This window comes from Nothobranchius furzeri, chromosome 12 (genome assembly GCF_043380555.1).
Source record: "Nothobranchius furzeri strain GRZ-AD chromosome 12, NfurGRZ-RIMD1, whole genome shotgun sequence".
Taxonomy (NCBI): Eukaryota; Metazoa; Chordata; class Actinopteri; order Cyprinodontiformes; family Nothobranchiidae; genus Nothobranchius; species Nothobranchius furzeri.
In genome coordinates, this window is record NC_091752.1 from 2,573,620 (window position 1) to 2,595,092 (window position 21,473).

A 21,473-nucleotide genomic window follows, 5' to 3' on the forward strand; every position below is an offset into this window, starting at 1 on the left:
GCAAAAAACAAACAAAAAGATGTATTTTCACCATAACATCACAATACAAAGAAACACTATCACTTTTATGGATTTCTAAAAAACATCAACATGAATCGGTTTTAGGGCTGCAGCTATCGAATATTTTTGTAATCGAGTACTCTATCGAATCTTTTATCGATTAATCGAGTACTCTATCGAATCTTTTATCGATTAATCGAGTACTCTATCGAATCTTTTACCGATTAATCGAGTACTCTAATAAATGACCCTTTTGAGTTTTTAAACCATTATATCAAATAGCATGTTATAAAATATGAAAGACCTCTTAAAATGAGCAAGCAATTGCCAGTTATTCTTCAAGTTTTATTCAAATTTAGTTGTCAAAACTTCAGCACTTCAACTTTACTTCACAGTAAGCAAATGCGAACGGCTGCGGCCCAAACAGAACCAGAACCGCTCACGGCGCATGCGCAAACATAGCTCGCCAGCTGTTTCCCTATTAACACACGTCCGTTTTAATTTCGACACTTTTTTTCTCACACTAACAAGGATTGTCGAGAAAGCATGTTTGCAGTGGTTATGTCAAATTATACTGATCACAAAACATTTATTTACTTTCTTTCGTTTTCGTCCGCCACTCCAAATACCCGTGTCCTCCTGCAGCGATCCCGAGGGACAACAGACATCAATAACAACACAGTAAAAAGTCTGACGTGTTGTGTAAAAACTATTTTTAGCACATTTTAAGTCCGACGTGCTGCTACCAGATGTACAGTGGGAGCTGAAACTGAGTGCTACAAACGAAAAAGTCGCACAGTGTCCACAGAATATATAGAAATAAAGACTAAAATGCATTATCTTGTAGAGGCTCCGAGTCCGCTTGTAGAAGTGACATTTACATGTGGATGTTTGCTGGTCAGGTGCTGCAGCATGGAGGACGTGGTGTTGTGGTAGGCTAAATCCATTTTACAGTATTTACACTGGACTACGTTTTCCGCCTTACGACGTGAAAAATGGTCCCACACCTTTGACATTTTCTGTCTTTTTCACTCCACCGGGGTCCACGTTGTTCGCCATGGCTTAAGAGAAAGTTAAGTTACATTCGCTACTCGCGTGTGCATTCAGTGCAGTGTGTATGTGCGTCACTTATTTCGGTCCGGGTGAAACACGACCCCAGGCGATTGCAAAGCCATGAATTAATTAAACATGAATTAAATGAAGCCTCGAGGCAGAGAATTTGACTCGAAGATTTTTTTGTAGTCGAATTATTCGAGGTACTCGAGGAATCGTTTCAGCCCTAATCAGTTTTGTGGCTCAGTTTACACAGCAGGAAAATTATGCAGAATTTTGACCTGATTCTCCACTTTTAACTAACTTGCGGACATGCCCAATTGTCGTAATGGCTCTAAGGATGATCTTATCAGATATTCCTGCTGTGTGTGATGTGTTAAGAGAGCTCTGGTCTTCTCGGAAGCACACGGTCAGCTCCCATAATAAATCCAGGCTTTCAAAGACGTTGGATTGCTTTGGTCTGATTTTCAAAGACAAACAAGTGTACTGCTTGCTGAATGTGACATTTAGCCAATCAGTAGGCGAGGTGATGGAAGTGCACTGCATGCTGCTTTTCTTCTGCCATGTTTTTTTCTTCATTATCACATTTGATTTAGCAAGATTTCCCATCCAATCGGGGACTGTTTGTGAGTGAAATCAGTTTGTGTGGTTGTCGCCGTGTTTCTGGACACCACACACGGCAGGACCAGAACTCCAATATCCATGATTTTTCCATCACCACCTGTTGGGTCGCTTGTTTTTTTTAAAATTGTTCGATGATTTAAAAATGGTGTTGCGTGAACCATGCTCAGGGTGCTTTAAAAAGTTGGATGTGTCACCCTCACAATGATAATATGTCAGTTAAATATGTTATTTGAACACATATCCATGTAATTCAAGCCTGTAGAATAAGTCCGTATAATACACGTCTCCTTTCTCCCTCTTGACTCCTTCACATCCCCTCTTCTATTAACACTCCCTCTTGGGTGCTACACATCGTGGTCCAGGGAAGAGCGCCGTCTTTGTTTCGGCAGTAATTGGATGTGATGAGTCGAGCCGTGTCGGTGTCCCTATCACCTCCTCCTCCTCCTCCGTGGGGTGCAGAAAGCGGGAGGGTGGAGCGGAGCAGGGGCGACAAGAAGAGTAAGAAAGAGAACACTTCCAGAGCCTCTGATTAGGGCGGCCATTATCCAAGTATATTCAGAGAACAGGAAACACCGGGGGGGTGGTGGGGGGAGTGACACACTGGAAAGGTTATCATGACTGCAGGGGGTTTCATTAGAGTGAACAAATCGCTGCTTTACATGGCTCAATGGAGATGTCCAAAGGAGAGAGGGACTGGGACGAGAACAAAGTGCGAGTCTGGCCTGATCATCTGGAGGAAGATGAAAGCAAGGCTATGAATTCATTTGACTAAAATTCTCCATTTATATGTATGCAGATAACAGGACACAATAACAGCTCCTCAAAGTGTTCCTGTTGCTGGTTTTTCTCCACGCAGGGAAAAAAAAACGATGAGCTCTTTGGAGCTTCAGGAAATCGGATCACAACTATCACAAGAACCATTCACCACCAGAAAGCCTTTCAATGAACTAGATTTAACATTTACTCTTTTGTTAACGCTTTTCTGTCTTTATTTTAGTGTGAAATGTGCATTTTACGCTTTCTTAGTTCACATCCAAAGAGGTATCTAATTAGAGTTAAAAGTTGTCATGTGGACAGGTGATGGCTTATGCTTCAGTGGTTTTCATTGGTTAGACGACTAAAAAGTGCTCCAGGTGTCAGTCCCCACAGAAAGGTCGAAGCAGCCCTCAAAGCAATTAAAGCAAGCCACAAACAAAGAAATGTTAAAACAACAACTAGCTTGACTTTCTCTTCCAGCAGTACTTCAAAATAAGGAAGATTCCCACTCAAACTGCTGCAGAATAACTTCTAGACGCTCCCTTTGCCATCTTTTATCAGGATGTTGAAGGAAAATTCTGCTTAGTTCCCAAATTCTGCCAAAAGAGTTCTGATAAGGAGAAGCGCTCATTTTTCAAAACTTTCCTTTCTGACAGCTCGGGCTATCCTGGCTCATCCCTTTAGTTATACTGTTAAGACCACCGAAGGTCATACTGAGCACAGTTCGTTACTCTTGTTGTTTCTTTACTCTCTTTATTGCTACTTATGAACTTTCTCTGTATTTTTACCAGAAGTGACGGCTGGTCCAGCCCTTCTGTTTTTGTCTGGGTTTATATCCGTCCTCTCAGACGCCAGTCAGAGGGCACCAATCCTGAGCCTAGTTCGGAATCTGCCGGAGGTATCCCACTGTTAAAAGGGAGTTTTCCTACCCATGGTACCACACTAGCTCTCGATGCGGGGATTGTGTTGAAGTGAGACTTGATGAAATGTGCTGTTTTCCTTTGATAGGGGTAATATTCTAATAATGGCCATTTTATAATCTATTAACTCGTTCACTGCCATTGACGAATAAAGTCGTCATTTGCATTTTTTAACCCTAACCCTAACCCAAACCCTAACCCTAACCCTAACCCCAACTGGACTGTTGCTTTGAGATGAAAGGTGAGTGTAATTCACTACAGAAGATATCAGTGGTGGATGTGTAAAGGTTCCTCTTCAGTGGAGGAAACATCACAACATGCAGACAACTGAAAACCTCCCAAAGTAAAGTGAGAGAATTCCTCAGGAGGAAAGTCAGCGAAGGAAATAAAGTACCTGGAGCCATCCGGCAGCTTCCTATCAAAAGAGGTGCTTCGCGGGATCGCTGCCTGGTGCTGCTGGAGGATCTGCTGGCACTGCAGACGGTCTGGACCCTGTGTGGGCGAGCCTCGGGACAGAGGTGTGCCAGCAGCTGCAGGCACCCGGTGCCAGGTTGTGTTTCTCCTGAAGGGCGTCTTATACTCACAGGGCGTACCCTCGCTGTCCACCTTGTACTCCACCATCGGTATCCGGTAGAGCTCTGAGCAACCCCTGAGAGGACGGTCGAGAAGTACACAATGAGAGGGTTAGTTCCAGGTATTTTCAACGTTTGTGTCACTGTTCCTTCAGGACGACACACAGATGCTTTAGATCTTTCAGCCTGAAGCGGATATCCAAATATACATGAGCCTGTGTGCTTACAACGTCTGCCAATAAAAGGTAAACGCATACGCTTGTGCAAACAGAGGCCCTAAGGCACATCAGATGTGCATTTAGAGGATTTTAGGGAGATCTTACCTGGCTTTCCCACTCCACACAAGCAGCCGTTTGTCACTCGGTCTCCACATTATCACTGCTAACACTGAAGATATCTCAGAAGAGAAGGCCTGTGATGCCATTTCATGGCACATTAATCTTCAGGCCTCAGCAGAGGCATGAGGAGTATTTTTGAAAAGAAGGTGGGTTTACTGGGCGGTGGGTTAGGGGTTAAACAGCTCTGCTGCTGGCTCTCCAATATGATCTCAAGCATGACCCAAATGATTACACCACCCTCCCCCGCCTTCGTGCATTTTCCAGAATCCAGTGGAGGATGGAAAGCTCTGTATACTCCGTTGTGGTCATACGTGTACACACAGCGGCGCTCGAGGAGGACGCTCTGATTGCAGAGTATGCCATGAAGGGGGCGAGTAATTCCTCTCAGAGGGACCCTTTCATCAAACTAGGCCATGGGTGGCTGGACTGTTTACAACTGACCTCCCACTAGAGCTGTGGGTGCTACAGGACGCAACTGGAAGCTCATCCCTCACGTCCTTTGAAGTCATGTCTCACATATGGTCAGTGTCACAGCTGGGCAGGCGTCATCCACGACAATGGAAAACATCCACTGTGATTTACAAGGACTGCATCTCATGACTGTTTGATGTAGGATGCATGTACATAAAAACATGGAAGTAATGCAAATTAATTTCCTTAACCTCAGGTTTTTCGTTCACCAACAAGAGTGCTAAACCCTCCAGACTGCCGGTCGATTGTTTTTAACAGGGTTGCTAATCCACTCATTACCTTGATTAACTGCGTGTGTGTGGTCAGGCTTGGTAGCCACACACCATTACTCTCAGAAAAGACTAAGCCAAGCTAACAGCCTGTCAACAGCAAAGGTCTCCGCCACCGTCTCTCGCTGTGCTTTCTGCACCAGAAGGACTAAGAGGAGACGGCATGAATTTCTTATGGGAACTTTATATTCTCCATCAGCCCAACTGCAGCCCTAGCTGGAAGCAGCAGCGCTTTGTGCTGATCTGATGTGAGTGGAATGAGCTTGTTTGTAATGTATAGGGGGCACTTTCACTCGGTGTATAAATCATCGTAATACAGCAGGAAATGGGTGTTTGGTCACTTAAAGCTGACCCGAAGGCTAGTGGCAGAGGAGATGGTGTTGGACGTTGCCAGACACAGCAGAGTCCACCCATCGCTGGACTAAATCATGCCAGAGTAAAGTCAGCATAAATGTTGCAGACGAGGGGAACGCAGTCACCTCTATGGAATATTTCCAAAAGACAGAATCCCTCGGAGAAATTCATATCAATCAATCAATCAATCAATCAAATTTTATTTCTAAAGCGCTTTTCAAACAAAGTGTGATTCAAAGTGCTTTACAAAATGACCCCAGATTCCCATAACAGGTTAAAAACATTTACAAACATATGCAAGCACACGCGCACGCACACACACACACAAGTAAAAATTATATTAGGCTGAGTCCAGATGAGCCAAGTATGGTAACGCAAGGAAACGCCATCAGAGGAGCCGTCTGCCCCGGCAGCATCAGGTCTTCCACACTAAGTCAGGGCGCTCAGTGGAGGGGGAGCATAGACCCCCACCTATAGAGCGCCCAGGAAGCTACAGTCGACCACCGCTCCCGGGGCAGAGGGCCCCCACAGTGGAAACACTGGATTAAGATGAGTATCACCCACTGGATTTCATACCAGGCTTTAAAACCAAGAGTTACAGCTGATTTGGTCGAATCTTTAAAATAGCATTTATTGCTAGATCTTGCTGGATTTGTTATTTCACGCAAAGAATTCTGATTAGTTCTTAGGTGCTACCACATCAAATTCTACATCACATCTTAAGGATTTTGGACAGTTTCATTGACGTTCGTCCGTGTAGTTTATGAGATGCTTAGCAAACAAACAGGGCTGAATTGATTGATTATTGGCAAACTTTGAAGCAAAGATCTAATCTGGTTTGTTTCCACTAACTCAGCCTTTCCACTGGACGTTTTACCTGGGACCCCCCGTCCAAATGGAAGCCTTTCAGACGTGAAGCGGGAGTGACGGTGTTCCAAACAGCTGTTCGCGTGAGGTCACAAAGTCACGGGAGAATTCCAATACCACGCATGATTTTGGAAGCAGGGAGAATGACGGCAGCATGTGTCCAGAAAGGTCTGCGATTCATTTTCTTTTCTGTTCAACTCATTCACTGCCATAGACGACTAAAGTCATCATTTGCACGTTTTTCCTGTGTGGGCGTCGGACGAGCCCCCGCACCGGGAGAACAAACATCTCGACTCTAAAGCCGATCTTCATCTGCCTACGTCACACGTCCCGTAATCAGGAAGGAGAACATCCATGTGTTAGGAGATCGTTTTCGGCCATTCCTGTAAAACAAGTGAGGCGCGAACCGGCAAAGCGTCTGCCGATCACAATTCAACAACGGATTATGAAAGAACGGATAACGCTCGAAACACGCGGATTCTTCCTGATGTAAGAGGTGAGTCTCCTCTTTGTTTTGGTTGTTTTGGTGTCGACATCATCCTAGCGCGCAACGTTCTGTGACTCTTAAAAAATCAACAACAAAAAACGGTGAGAAACGCTGGCAGCGAAGGGCTTTTTTTCCTACTTAGGAAAAACACAAGAGCAGCAAAAGAAGAAGCAGAAAGTACAATAAAGAAGTCAGCCGTAACAGATCATTGCTTAAGAGAAAACCATATAATGGACTGGGACAACACACGGATCATAAACACCGAACAACAAAAATACAAAAGATGGATCAAGGAAGCAATCGAGATAAGGAGACGTGGATGTGGGACCATGAACAGGGACGACGGAGTTTACACGCTGGACCACGCATGGGACTGCATCGTCGGAGAGGGGAGAGCGGGCAGTAGAGAAGTGACGCGCCACCATCAGCGTCAGCCTGAAGAAGCCGGCAGCCGTCGGCGAAACTGTAGCTACAAACAGGTAAACAAAACTGTTTCTGTGTTTAAAAAGAACGAAATCATGGAGCGAAGGGCTTTACCGATCAGGAAACGGCTGGCAGCGAATAAATGATGTGACCCACACTTGTATAGCGCCTTTCAGAGTCAAAGGACTCCACCTGTGCAGCAGCTCATCAAGTGCTTCAGGAGCCTGTTAATCACCTGCTGATTGCTTCAACACACCTGATTTCAGAGTTAAAACTAAAGCATACCAGCCCTGCTGGACCAGGAGTGAGTACCTTTACAGTGTACGACTCATCCATTCACACACCGAGGGTGATGAGCTACATGTAGCCACAGCTGCCCTGGGACACACTGAAATAGGCGAGGCTGCCGAGCACAAGTACCACCAGACCCTCAGACCACCACCAGCAGGCAGGGACGGTTAATTGTCTTCCTCAGAGACACTACAGCAGAAATTTCTGACGGAAGCCGGGATCGAACCTGCAACCTTCCAATTATCAGACAACCGCTCTACCTCCTGAGCTACTGCTACCTCGGCTACAGAGCTTTCACAGGTAATGACCTACATTTTTTACTAGTTAAGCAACTGGAAATTTGCATGCGGTCTTTATTTTGAAAGTTTTCATATGTTTGACTTCCTGTCTGACCCGATCTGAGCTGCAGAGTTCTGGACGCGTAGCATGTAACAAATAGACTCGAGATGTAAGCAACGCGTCTTTATGCTTCTGGGACTTGTCCAAAAGGCGATGCTTTGCAGCCGGTGGAAAGGAGCCGGTCCACTACACTGGCGGCTGATTGCTGCGTATGTTTTGCGGCCATTTCGCAACACTTTCCTGTTCGGAAAAAAGGAGGCGCTGGAGTGTAATTTTGAGAGGACTCTTAGCCTCTACTGCACCACTTTTTAGATCAGAATCTGTGAAATTGACTGAGTCAGACACTTTCACTTGCTCTATCAATTATTAGCTTTGGCAGCCATCTTTAATAAAGACTCTCTAAAGTCTTGCAGAAAGTGTAAAGCTCAGAGTAACTGATGGGAATGACTCACATCTACCATAACATGAAATTTTAGCTCTATGTCTGTAAATTGGTCTGAGCTAGAGCCAGTTTTGCATTTGCTAATGTTGATTAACTGAAGCAGCCATCTTGAATGAGACCGACTCCAAAAGTTTCATTAATATCATTCCAGTGGTTCATATTTTACTCACAGACTTTTACAACAGGGCTGCGCAGTGGCACAGTGGTTAGAGCTGTTGCCTTGCAGCGAGAAGGTCCTGGGTTTGATTCCCGACCAGGGATCTTTCTGCATGGAGTGTGCATGTTCTCCCTGTGCATGCGTGGGTTCTCTCCGGGTACTCCGGCTTCCTCCCACAGTCCAAAAACTTGACTGTTAGGTTGATTGGTCTGTCTAAATTGTCCCTAGGTGTGTGTGTGTGTGTGTGTGTGTGTGTGTGTGTGATTGTTTGTCCTGTGTGTCTCTGTGTTGCCCTGCGATGGATTGGCTCTTTGTCCAGGGTGTACCCCGCCTGATTGCCCGTTGACCGCTGGAGATGGGCACCAGCCCCCCCGTGACCCTGCGTGGACAAAGCGGGTTCAGAAAATGGACGGATGGACTTTTACAACAGGTGATAAAATCAGGAAATCGAATTGAGTAAATCTTCGTTGGCAGGGAGCTAACTCGACAAATAGCCTTTTCTTCTTTGCTCCTGGGTCTTAACAAAACCGAACAGAACAGAGTAACACCAGGACCCGGGACCTCCGTCAGAGCTGTCACTCCAGTGATAAGCTGGTGAATGGCAGACCAGCTAATCCATTCCCACAGTCAGGGGTTGGTGCTACGGCACGGAGTCACAGAGGTTTGGACCTTGACCAACAAGTGCTAGATCACCAACAAAAAGCTTGTTTAAGACGTGCTGAAAATATATAGAGTTACTGAATCACAGAGGAGATTTCTTAGTAAACGGATCTGCGGGATAAAAAAAAAACCTACTTCTGTAAAGGACGCAAGGGGATTAAGCGGAGCAATTTGTGATGCAGGTTCTCTGGGTTTTTGGTTTAGCTCTGCTGTCTTTAGCTGGGTGCTGGCATGGGAAATGAAAAATCCGGCTTTGCTTCAGTCCAGAGGAAAATCCGCAATGACAAGTCTGATGACACTTTCAAAGTAAAGGTCACATGTAGCCACTTGAATGTCACTAGCAAAGCTTCCCATCAGCAGGGTGCTGGTGCAAGTTGACCAAAATTAGCATTCATTGTGTCCAAAAATTTCTAAATAAAACGACAGATTTGCCATCTAAAATAAAGGACATGTCAACCAGGCGCATTGCAAGCTTTTCAAAAGTGTGGGGGATGTTGTCTGTGCCTAAAATAAGTTCATGTTATTCTTCTTGTTAGTTTAATTTCCATAATAGCGGAGCAGGTGAGAATTTTAGACGCGTCACGCACGTCTCCGTTTTAAACATGTTTAAACTGTTGAGAATACAAATCCAGGCTCTGTCTCATTAGATTGGTGCAACTAAAGTTTGTACTGAATGAAACTTTACATTAAACCATGTTGAAAAGAAAATTATCCGATTAAATGGTTTCCCCTCATTTACAGTCAGAAGTACAGCTTATACGCGTGGCTCTGGGGTTAATCAGGTTTAGTTGTTTCTCTTTGCAACAATCTTCACAAGAAGGCAAAACAGTTAAATGGCAGGTTACAGATATTTCCATTTGACTGTTTATTTTGACAGATAAACTCAAGGATGTTGGTTGTTTTGAAAGAATTACTCCGACGCACACTGATGCGCACACAGATGAGCTGACATTTTAATCGTTACGCACATCGCAGAGGTAACTAAATCAATCAAGAAATGATTCCCATCAGAACATCAGAGCTTTATACTGGACACTGTGTTCAGCGCGGCTCGGAGCGCCCACGGTGGACAGTGAGCTGAAGGTCTGCAGAGGGGAGCGCAGTGCAGAACCACGGCGATGCGGTAAGATTTCCTCCCACTGGAACGGTCTGGAAAGCCGGTCTCTCTGAGGGATGTGTCACTTGGAAAAATGTTCTCAAATTATGAAACTTTGGCTGAACAGCGCTTGTTCCCGTCTCTAATATGGAGATGCATGACGCATCCAGTCTGAGGCAGAATAGCCTCTTCAGCTCAGAAAGCACCTGCAGAGACATTTGATCACGCACAAAGTTTATGTGGAGCAGAAGCGGTCGGGCCACGGCAGGTGAAATGTTCCTAGCCTACATGAAGTGTAACATTAATATGTTACTGGACACGCTGGTCTGGTTGGTTAGACCAGTGTTTGAAGTGGAAAACACACACACACACACACACACACACACAGACCAATTAAAACAATGCTGATAGCGTGGACTAGAAGACAGGTGATGGTTCACGTATTTAAATGATGATCAGGCTGCTGTAAAATGTAATCTCCATCCACATCCAGACACAATTATCCTCTATTCTTTCTCTATTTGCTCTGCTCTTGTCTGGGCTGACGTAGCTGACGGTGCGCGCGGCGCGCCTAACTAGCGGCTGATGTACATTTTACGCATTTGGAGAGGTGGGCTGCAGCTTTGCTTTTACTGGAAGATGGATTTTTTTTCCAAAAATGTGGGAGATTTTGCCCCATGAATAACCGTAAAAACTACTGGTGTGCATGTACCCTTATGAAAGAGTCCTACGTTGAGAGGTAAATATTAGAAGTGCAGGTAATGCAGTCTGGTGCCTATAAATGAAAAATGAATTTATGACGTCTTTTTAAACTAAATTTTCTAGCGCGACCTGCCTGCTTCACTAAGTCACTGCTTATTAAGGTCCGTCCAAAATTACCGTGGCCCACCCAAAAATGAAAACGTGGCACCGCGCCTGTTATAAACCTCTGCAAATTGTTGTTCTTCACTTTATCAAACTGAGACTTTGTACAGCTAATGTCAAGATGTAAAATTATGAATTCAGTCGAGCTCTTCCCTCCCTCTCCTGTTTCTCCTTGAAACCCGACATCGGCTGTCGGGTTTCAAGGAGAAACAGGTGAGGGAGGGGAAGAAGGAGACGAGGCAAACAGAGTGTGACGTAGAGAAACCAGACCGGTGTGGAAGTGAGCAAAACGGCTGGAAAAGTGAGGGTGTTGAATCCCCCACACCCCCCACGGGTGCGACGCCCATGATGTCAATAAAGATCCAGCTGCTCACACATAAAAATCCTGCCTGCTTTTCTTACAGTTCACACGTCCCATCTCTCTTCCTGTTGTACTGATCATTTTGTTTGTTCTCACATCTCCACGGTCTTGCCCCCGTGTACTTATCTGACCTCCTTTCAATTTATACTCCCAGTCGCACACTCAGGTCCTCCAGCCGGTTGCTCCTCGAGGTCCCGAAAGCGTGTCACAAATCATGCGGACAAAGAGCTTTCTCTGTTGCGGGCCCTGGACTGTGGAACGAACTTCCAGTCACGGTTCGACTGGCATCCACCTTGGCAGATTTTAAGTCTAGACTAAAGACACACTATTTTACCCTTGCTTTTAACAGTTAGCTGTTAGTTTGGCTTTTACTACTCTTATTTAATCGTCCATTGTAAGGTTTCATTGGTTTTATTGGTTCTTTTTTGTCAGCTTGTCTTTTTTTAATTGTTGGCTGTATTTTATAGTACTGTTTTATGTTTTTTATCTCTATTATTGTGCGAATGTTCAGCACTTTGGTCGGCCGTATGGCTGTGTTTTTAAAGTGCTATATAAATAAAGGTGGTATGGTATCTTAAATGGCCAAACAGCTAAATGTGCAATCCCTGCCATGTTCTCCTCATCTTTTTCCCATTACGCTGATCCAAGGATAACATGTTGAACTTGTTTAAAGCTTTTCAAAGCGATGAGGGAAAAGTCTCTGGTATTTCGCTTTGTTAAATCCACATCCTGCTCTCACTGTAAATACATTCTTTACAAGGTGAGGCTAACATTAGAGCCATATCTCCTCTGGATTATGGCTAAAACCGTTCAGCACATAAACAAATGTAGGTTTTCCCAAGCAGAGCGCGATGTGGGATTTATTTTCCACCTCTAAAAATAAAATGGACCTAAACAAGATGGAAGCATCCATCTGCAGGGAGAGTGATAGGAAGCAAATTCCCAGCCCCTATAGGCGCTTACAAAAACACATTCTCCTGTCATGGTGGTGCTGTGGAGGCAGGGTACTTTGTCTGGAGGTCATGAGACTCTTGTCCATTGTTGCTCGACTGACTTGCATCTCTCTGGTCTCAGGGGACTGACTGGGGCCTTCGTGCCCCCGCTGAATTCCTTTCCTTTGAGAAAATTGTGGAGAAACTGGAGCACTTATTGTTGACTGCAGCACTTTAGCAACTCAAAGAAGGCAGCGGCAAAAACAAAACCGCAGGTCTTCGAAGGTCTTTCTGTGACCCCTCACCTTGTGCTTCGTCTGAGAGAAAACTCCGGGACGGAGTACCGCGGTTGTCATGAGATGACCTCGAAAAAATGTGGTGCTCTGCTGAAACAGAGAAATCTCCCACTGAGACTTGCCAGTTTGGCCAGTATAATTCCTCTTAGATCGGCCAGATACATCAGCAAAAGTGATGCGTAGGTCAAAATAAGTTCAACGTGAGTCATATTACTAATTACAAATGTGAAGCAACTTCAAATCCGGCTCAAAAACGAGCCTCAAATGTTGAGAAAATGTGTGGCCTTTTTTTTTTTAATCCATCTCATCGCTTGCGTCCAACAAGCCTCAGAGATATCAGCGTTTCGAGTCAGGACAAAAGCCGTTTCCTGGCACACGCAGCATGTCAACAGCCTCTTACACCAAATCCTCCATTCTGTAACCACAGCTTCCAGTGAGCTGGACGGGCGTTTGGCCACCGGTTCTGGATAATATTTGATTTTCCTGCCTTCTCCTTCCCTGAACTGCGATTATGATTGTATCATCGTGTATCGTTGCTTAATGCGGTAAGAGGATTAGACGGCGGTTCAGCCAGAGATGCTTTTCTGTTAAGATTCACAGACGAGGCGTGCTAGCCCACCATCTGGGGGAGCAAATATGTTACAACTTTGTTGCCAGAATGTAAAGTTGAGGCTTGGTTAAACTCGTGCGGACAACACAGTCGGGTTAAGTTCAGAGTATTTACCAAAGCGCTCATTCATTTTTTTACAAGAAAAGGTGCAACGAAGGCCGCTGTTCTTTGACAATTACCCGGATTAGCAAAAAAATAATGCATATTGTATTTTCCTGCAAGCTTTCATGTTATTCTTCTAAGTTTTGAGCGTGTGTGTGTGTGCATGTGAGTGTGTGTATGACAAAGCAGAACCAGCATTTCCTGGTACACAAATCTGTCGAGTCTGAAGCAGACACAAAACAAAGATGTCGAATGTGAGTGTGAAAGAGAGGCAGATGAGATTTCACAGCGCAGTCTGTCTCTCGCAGACGAAACAAGCAGATGTGCTCTCAGAATAAGCGCTTTACACGAACCTTCAAATCCTCTCCTCACAAAAGACCGGCTGAAATATCCCCCTCTTACTTTCCACTATGGGAGCAATGGTTTCCAACTCCCCTGAGTATGCATCCCTAAAAGAAGCCAACCACTTGCATCCTAATTGCTGAACGAACACCATCCGAGGTATGAAAAAAGCAATTTACAAATGTGAGCTGTCAAACAACTGCAGTGAGATTTGAGTCATTAATCAAAGGGCTCATCTCATTATTAGTGAAAACCGCTGACTGTCCATGTCTGCGTCTCTGCAGCTTTGTTGGAGCTTTCGAAACACGAAAGCTGAGTCTCTAGAGGAATTATTAAGAACGGCGTCAACAGACAGTATGAACAATAAGCATTCCTTTAAGCTGAACACTGTCAACATGGAAGAAAATGTCACGTTTGTTATCATCTCTGCATGGAAAACAAGAAAAACTCCAGTTTGAGCTTTTAGATGAGTTTCTGTCTTCACAAACAAGATTACTAGAGGTGAGATCAAACAAAGCAAGTGTTTACCTCCGAGGAGTGCCGTCTTCATGAGGCTGGATTATAACCACCTTGACAGAGACAGATGTGCGCAGCAGGTCAATCATCTGCTCATGAGTGAGAGTGGCGACGGCCACCTTGCAGATCTCCACCAGCCGGCTGCCCTGTCGCAGACCTGCCTTCCAGGCGAAGCCAAAGGGCTCCACGTCGGCCACAATGCCCTCGAAATTAACATGAAAGCCGAGCTGGCCGAGGCTGTTCCGGCGCAACGTCATCTCCGTCGTCTCACAACCTCTGGTGGTGATCTGGAATCAGAAGCAACATTAAATTACCACCATAGTAGCTCTAAACCAGTGGCAGAGATGAGCGTTAGTTAAGACACATTTAATAATTAACCCTCCCACTGTCTTCATGGGTGACCCTGCAAAGAAATTGACCACTGAGCAGGATTGATGGTTTATTCCTTGAGGTCCACGTGGCAGGGGTGAGGAGTGAGCACCACCTCACCCCTGCCACGTGGACCTCAAGGGATAAACCATCAGTCCTGCTCAATAGTCAACTTTCTTTGCAGGGTCACCCATTCAATTAAATTCAAAAATACTTTATTAAGCCCAGAGGGAAATTGATTGCTGTACTAGCTCAGAATAATAATAATAATCAAGTCATCAAAGAGTTGTTATATATTACAATGGCTGTTGGCAGGAGGGATCTCCAGTAGCGGTCAGTGTTGCAGCCAAACTGAAGAAGCCTCTGACTGAAGACACTCTTCCGTTGTCGGACAGTCTTGTGAAGAGAATGCTCAGGGTTGCCCATCATTTTCTTGATTCTCTGGAGAATCCCTCTTTGCATTATCTCCTCCAGCGGTTCCACAGTCGTCCCCAGAACAGAAGCAGCCTTTTTTATTAGGCTGTTGAGCCTTTTCAGGTCCCTGCTTCTGATGCTACTGCGCCAACAGACGATGGCTGAAGAGATTACACTCTCAACAACAGACTTGTAGAAGATCTGCAGTGTCCAGGCTGCCATCTGCGCAATCCTTCCTCTGCTTGACGCCTGTGATCTTCTTCATCCCTGACCAGACATCGCTGATATTGTTCCTCTGTATTTTGTTCTCCAGCTTCTTCCTGTATGACTCCATGCTGTCTCTGATATTGATCTTCAGTTGCTTTTCTATGCTCCTCAATAATTCCCTGTGTCCCTCCCTGAAGGCTCTTTTTTTCTCATTTAGCAGATTCTTCAGTTCACTGGTGATCTAGGGTTCGTTACTAGCGAAACATCTCACTGTTCTGGTGGGTATGATGTTGTCCACACAGAAGTTTATATAGTCAGTGACACATCCAGTCATGGCATTGATGTCCTCTTTATATCCTTGGCAGAGAGTCATCCAATCTGCGGTCTCAAAACAACTCTGCAGGGCTTCTTCAGCATCCTGTGACCATTTTCTCACAGTTCTTCTTGTCACAGGTTGCCTCTGAACAAGTAGTTTGTATTCTGAGCAGAGAAAAACAAGATTGTGATCTGATCGTCCCAGAGGAGGTCTTGTTTTGGACATGTATGCATACTTTACATTTGCATAACAAAGATCCAATTTCTTGTTTTCTCTGGTGGAGCAGCTGACAAACTGTTGAAATGTTGGAAGTGTAGCAGAGAGCAAGGCATGATTAAAATAATCAGATATAGCCACAAATGCATTGGGGTGCTGGGTTTGTAGCTTAGCGACAACGGAACAGATGGCATCACATGCATTTTCAGCAATGGCTGAAGGTGGAATAAATACGGTTGCCAAGACAGCACTGGGGAACTCTCTTGGCAAATAATATGGGTGACAACTTGCTGCCAAGAGTTCAACATCTGGGCTGCAGAGACGACATTTCACTGAAACATGACCTGGATGGCACCATCTGTTTTTGACAAGCACTGCCACTCCACCTCCTTTTCTTTTCCCGCTCCTCTTCAGATCTCTGTCTGCTCGTACAGTCAGGAATCCTGGCAGAGAGACGCTGGAATCGGGCATATGGTCCTGCAGCCACGTCTCAGTGAAGCCCCTAACACTGCACTGCCGAAACTCTGGCTGCGTCCTTGAAAGGGCTTGGAGTTCCTCCATCTTGTTGGCTAGTGATCTCACATTGCCCATTATGATCATGAAGACAGTGGGAGGGTTAAAGCAGGAACGATTATTGCCTTTCATGTGTGAGTGTTCAGACAGTGACAACAGAGGTATAGCAGTTTTGGTCAAATCTTGACAATAGGGTCAAGCATTATATCACAGAATCATTAGATCCCAATCTGTTACCAATATGATTATGGGTTAGGGATGCCTCTCAGCTACTAATACAACCAATTTTAATTCAACATGTGTAAAACTGAGTGAGCTGTTACCATTTCTGTTTGATAACGCCAATCAGCTGTGGGTGCCATCTTGAACTGGGCCAACTTCAAAAGTGAATCAGCTTTAGGTGTTTGGGTGAAAATTATTTTTAGAAATTGTAATGAAATTGTGTCCAGGGGTCCATGATATATTTATAAACATCTATAAACACATACAGGCAAACATGGTCAATAATTGGACACATAAAGCACACAAAAGAATGAAGAATGAATAAGAGAAAAATATTCTAGACATGAACATCATGTCCTTTGGCAGAACAACCAGGACGTTGGTTAAAGATTAGTACCGAGTTCCTGACACAATTCAAAGATTCAACCACCTTCCTTCAGGCCTTCCCCCTAAGCCACGCCTCCAGAATACAGGAATGCGCAGTACTTGTTCCTGAGGTTTCAGTTCTACGTTTTTGACCTGCTGTTAGAACCTTTTTTGCCATAATTCCTGATGTAACACAACGACGTAACTGAATAACAATTTAGTATGCTAGCTAAAATAGTGTGGCATTTACATGGTGCAAAATTAGGTAGTTTGTTTTTAGCTTTCTTGGTTATTTTCATAACTGCAAAATCACAGCAGCTTGGTGCCACCAACAATCTTGGAAAGCCTTGCGAACAACAGGTCAAAACCTCCTGACCCTAACCAAAACTTCCTCTCCGTGGTTCCCTACACACACATTCGCAATGCCAAGGCAACAAACAAGCATCTCTACCAGCCAACAGAGGACAGGCTGCATTTACAGACAACAGGTCCGTCATCAAAATGTTTCCCAACAAGAACAGATCCAGACTCTATACAGAACATTCCAACTATTACACTAGCTAGCCCAGCTCTGGTTTCACTTCCTGTTCAGCTGCTCCAAGTGATTCGTGCACATAGACGGGTATGCAGAGAGGGGGGAAGGATAGTCAGAGGGCAGTTTGATGGATAGATAAGGAGCCAATTATTAAGAATGGGACATTCACTATGATTGGATGAGGTACATTTCAGTCGATTAAAATGACTCCTTTTTGACTTCTCACACACTCACACACACACACACACACACACACACACACACACACACACACACACACACACTCACACTCACACTCACACTCACACACACACACACACACACACACACCTGTCTGTGTGGAACAAGCCCAATCCCACTGTAGAGGCTACAAGGGGGACGATGCATGAACAAGAACCTAATTGGCCCCTGAGACAACAGCAGAGCTGAGTTTGTTAGTCAGAGTTTAGCTCTGGAGCTCAAGACAAACACATAATCACACAATCTGCATCGACTGTAGGGACTACAGCTCAACCCTTGACTCATGAATGTTTGAAGCCCGGTCTCAGCCTTTTCACATGAACGTCTCAATGAGGTTTGAGTGCATTCGTGTTCATTCGTGTAAATCTAGCTGCGTGTTTTGTTCATAGGTGGCTTGGCATTACCCTTTTGCTTTAATGTAATTCAGGTTCAGACAAAGTTCAGGCAAACTGGCATCTGCTGGGAAAACTTTCTTCATCTTAAATAAAAAAGTGAAACAAGAGGTATGAAATTATGCACGCATGGCCTTTACAGGCCTAGTCTACGTATCGGTCATATAGGTGTGAAAGTGCAGAGCAGGACGGGATATTTTTCAGACGATTAAAAAATAAAATAAAATAAGCTGAGGGAGAAGAAAGCCAACTCTACATCCAATGAGCTGCAATCACCCATCAGATTAGTTTCGGTTCAGTTGTGGGTGACTGCTTCCATTTGCTTCAGAGTGGCAGCTGGCTGCTCTGACACATTAACACACACTATGGATTGTCAACACACCACAAGACTCCTCGCCATGGCAGAAAACCGATCCCGCTGTAGGAAAGGAGACCCCCAGACAAACACGCTGCAATGACCGAGCCCTCGTAGTAATCAAACCTACTCCGTTTGTATATTTTCATTTTCTGTTATTGGGATTTTTATCTTGAGAGGCGCTAAAAAAAGACGGTTTTCTTTCAGTCAGAGAAGTTTCGTGACAGTCTCTTATGACATTCGTTACTTTCAAAGACATTCAGGATTAGAACAATAACCTGAACGTGTGTGTATTAATGCAAGAGACGTGCATACCAAACCTGAATAATGAGCTTTAATAGCTGATGGCATACAACTATAAAAAAGGAAGCAAACAGAAGAACGGGGGCTGACAGACATAACCCTGACAGCGATGACACCATCTGCAGAAGCAGATCTCGGGAGACATGACAAAACCGCGTCATTCAGCTGGTCCTTAAAAATCCCAGACCTGCGTCTGTCTGAAGGTGTCGATCAAATGCCGCTCACTTCCTGAGGGCTGCATACTTTTGTTTCTCAAACTCATTAAAGTCTCTATATAGGACAGTGGGTTTTAATGCAATAAAGCCAGCAGAGCAGCTCTAGATAGACGTTAGAGTTTGCAGTGACTCATGAATCCCCCAGCTGGTGCTGATTAACAGTGAACCATTACTTGGTTCACTGATTGACAGAAGCCTAATAAACAAATTGTTACTCATTTAAAATGTCAACATACTGTAATCTACTTTTCTCTGCTCGTACTGCCAGAAAAATGATTTCCTTTGACTCCTTTGGAAAGTAATTTGTAAGAAAGCAGCAGACACCGATTAAGAGACGTCGACAGACAACATAAACAGATCGGAGTCGTAGTTAAACGTGTACATCCACTAATCATGAGAGTGAAACTCATTGATTTTGGGCTTTTAATGATGGATTTGAACAGGTTATTATGCCATTCTTGATTTTTAAAGTCTCTCGTCTCGTCTTCTTCTGCCTATCTGGGTCCGAGTCACGGGGGCAGCATCCCAACCAGGGAGTTCCAGACCGTCCTTTCCCCGGCCACCTCCACCAGCTCCTCCAGTAGGACCCCAAGGCGTTCCTGGGCCAGTTTGGCGACGCACTTTCTACAACGTGTCCTGGGTCGACCTGGGGGCCTCTTGCCGGTGTCGGTACAGGATCTGCTCGGGTGCAAGATCGGCTCGGGGTCCTTCGACTGCAGATGACGTCAAAGTACGGCAAACCCACTCGGACAAAATACACTACACATCTTTATACTGTTGGAAAGAATTTAGCAGTTTCGTTATTAAAATAATGTTTCTTAAGACGTAAGTTTGTGTTTATAATGGTATTTGTAAAATAAAACACTATATCTTATTCATAATGTTGAACTCCTCTTTGAGCACATCCCTTGAAGGATCATAGGTATTAGCAACACCTGTGAAATTGTATTTGCAGGAAAGAAGTGTGTCCCGTTTATTGAAGTATTTTGTGTTTAGAGTTGTTGACGTCTTGTCCATGAGTAGTTCAGGTACGCTCATAGCTGCTAGCCAAAACTCTGGAGTTAAACGTTTTCTGGCTTTACTAAAATACCTGTCTACTTATTTGATTGATGGTAGTTTTACTTTCTATTAGACTCCAAATGTAATCATTTAGCAGGTTTCTAATTCATAATTTGTAAGAATGTAATCGGTGATATTAGCATTAGCATTCCTATGGGTTTTTCCATGCAAATTAGCATTGCGCTAACCACTCGCTGCCAAATTGCAGCCTTTGCAATTAGAAAATCTCCTTTTGTCACATCGCAATTTAATTGCACATGCAGTTAATCATTCAGCCCTAATATGCATGCAGCTCTATGCTAAAAGTGTATTTTCAAAGAGGTAGTGATGGATTTCTTTGTAAAAGTTGTCCATCTTTCCAACAGAAAAATTTGCCTGGACCAACGTAACGTGATTACGTAACTTCCGTGAGGTTCATGTTTTACGTGAGGTTCATGTTCAGCCAATCAACTACTTTGACGTCATCAGCAGTCGAAGGACCCCGAGCCGATCTTGCACCCGAGCAGATCCTGCACCGACACCGGCAGGACATGCCTGAAACACCTCCCTGGGCAGGCGTCCAGGAGGCATCCTAACAAGATGCCCAAACCACCTCAAATGACTCCTTTCGATAGGGAGGAGCAGCGGCTCTACTCCGAGTCTCTCCCGAATGTCCGAGCTCCTCAACCTATCCCTAAGGCTGAGCCCAGCCACCACGCAGAGAAAACACATTTCGGCCGCTTGTATCCGCCATCTTGTTCTTTTGGTCATTACCCAAAGCTCATGACCATTGGTGAGGACTGGGACGTAGATCGACAGGTAAATTTCTACATGGTAAGTTTCGATGCCTGTGCAAACTTCTATTTACTGCACCTCAACGCAAATAAAAAACACTTTTATTCGAGGCTCTGAAGCACATAAAGCGATGCAAACAGAATCGTTTGACCACTTTGACAAAAGAACAAAACAAAAGAAGGCAGCATGTCGAGCCCCTGTGCCAAGAGAACTTGTCTAATAAAAGCCGAACATGCAGCTCGGGAACACCCTAGAGAGCGGGAAGTTTCCACAAAGCTTTCAGTTGCGTCTCACAAACTGGGCTTCTCCGTGTTAGAGTGGGCAATCTGTTCGCTCCGGTTCGCATTATATCACAAGTCCGTCAGCCTGTAAATCCTCCCAGTGAAACACGACTCGAGTCCACCTCTGGGATGTTTACAGACACCTTTGGGAGAAAGTCTGCCCGGTGAGCTCATAACCAAATGTGCCTCCTGCTGCTGATGCTGCTATACTGCCTGATTTTTAATACACACGCTGAACTTTTACTGCATAATAAATGAGAAAGTGATTTCCTTTGGCGGATCACAAATGCTAATATATACTACTCTGTCCTTTCTTTTGATGAGATGACCAGACGCAGAGAGGCATCTGTGTCCTTTCAGGAATAATCACGGAAAAATCTATCAGGATTTTTCCTTTCTTTACTCTCACAGATTTGCATGCAGCACCACTGTCATTTTCCTCTCTGAGGAAGTCTTCATGTGTTTTTATCTGTGTTTTAAGGCAGGGGTGTCAAACTCAAACTCACAAAGGGCCGAAATGAAACTCTGGGACGGAGTCGAGGGCCAAACTTAAT

General features: G+C 44.6%; 1 protein-coding gene across 8 annotated transcripts in view; it reads right to left on the reverse strand.

Moving 5' to 3' along the window:
- The window catches only part of sipa1l2 (signal induced proliferation associated 1 like 2), a 90,081-nt gene that overhangs the window by 39,158 nt on the left and 29,450 nt on the right, over positions 1-21,473 (reverse strand). For all 8 annotated transcript variants that reach the window (XM_015943944.3, XM_070542141.1, XM_070542143.1 and 5 more), the window contains exons 8-9: positions 14,155-14,429; positions 3,748-4,002 (exon numbers count right to left, since the gene is read on the reverse strand). In XM_015943944.3, coding sequence (XP_015799430.3) covers positions 3,748-4,002; positions 14,155-14,429 — 530 coding nt within the window. The remainder of the gene's footprint in view (positions 1-3,747; positions 4,003-14,154; positions 14,430-21,473) is intronic.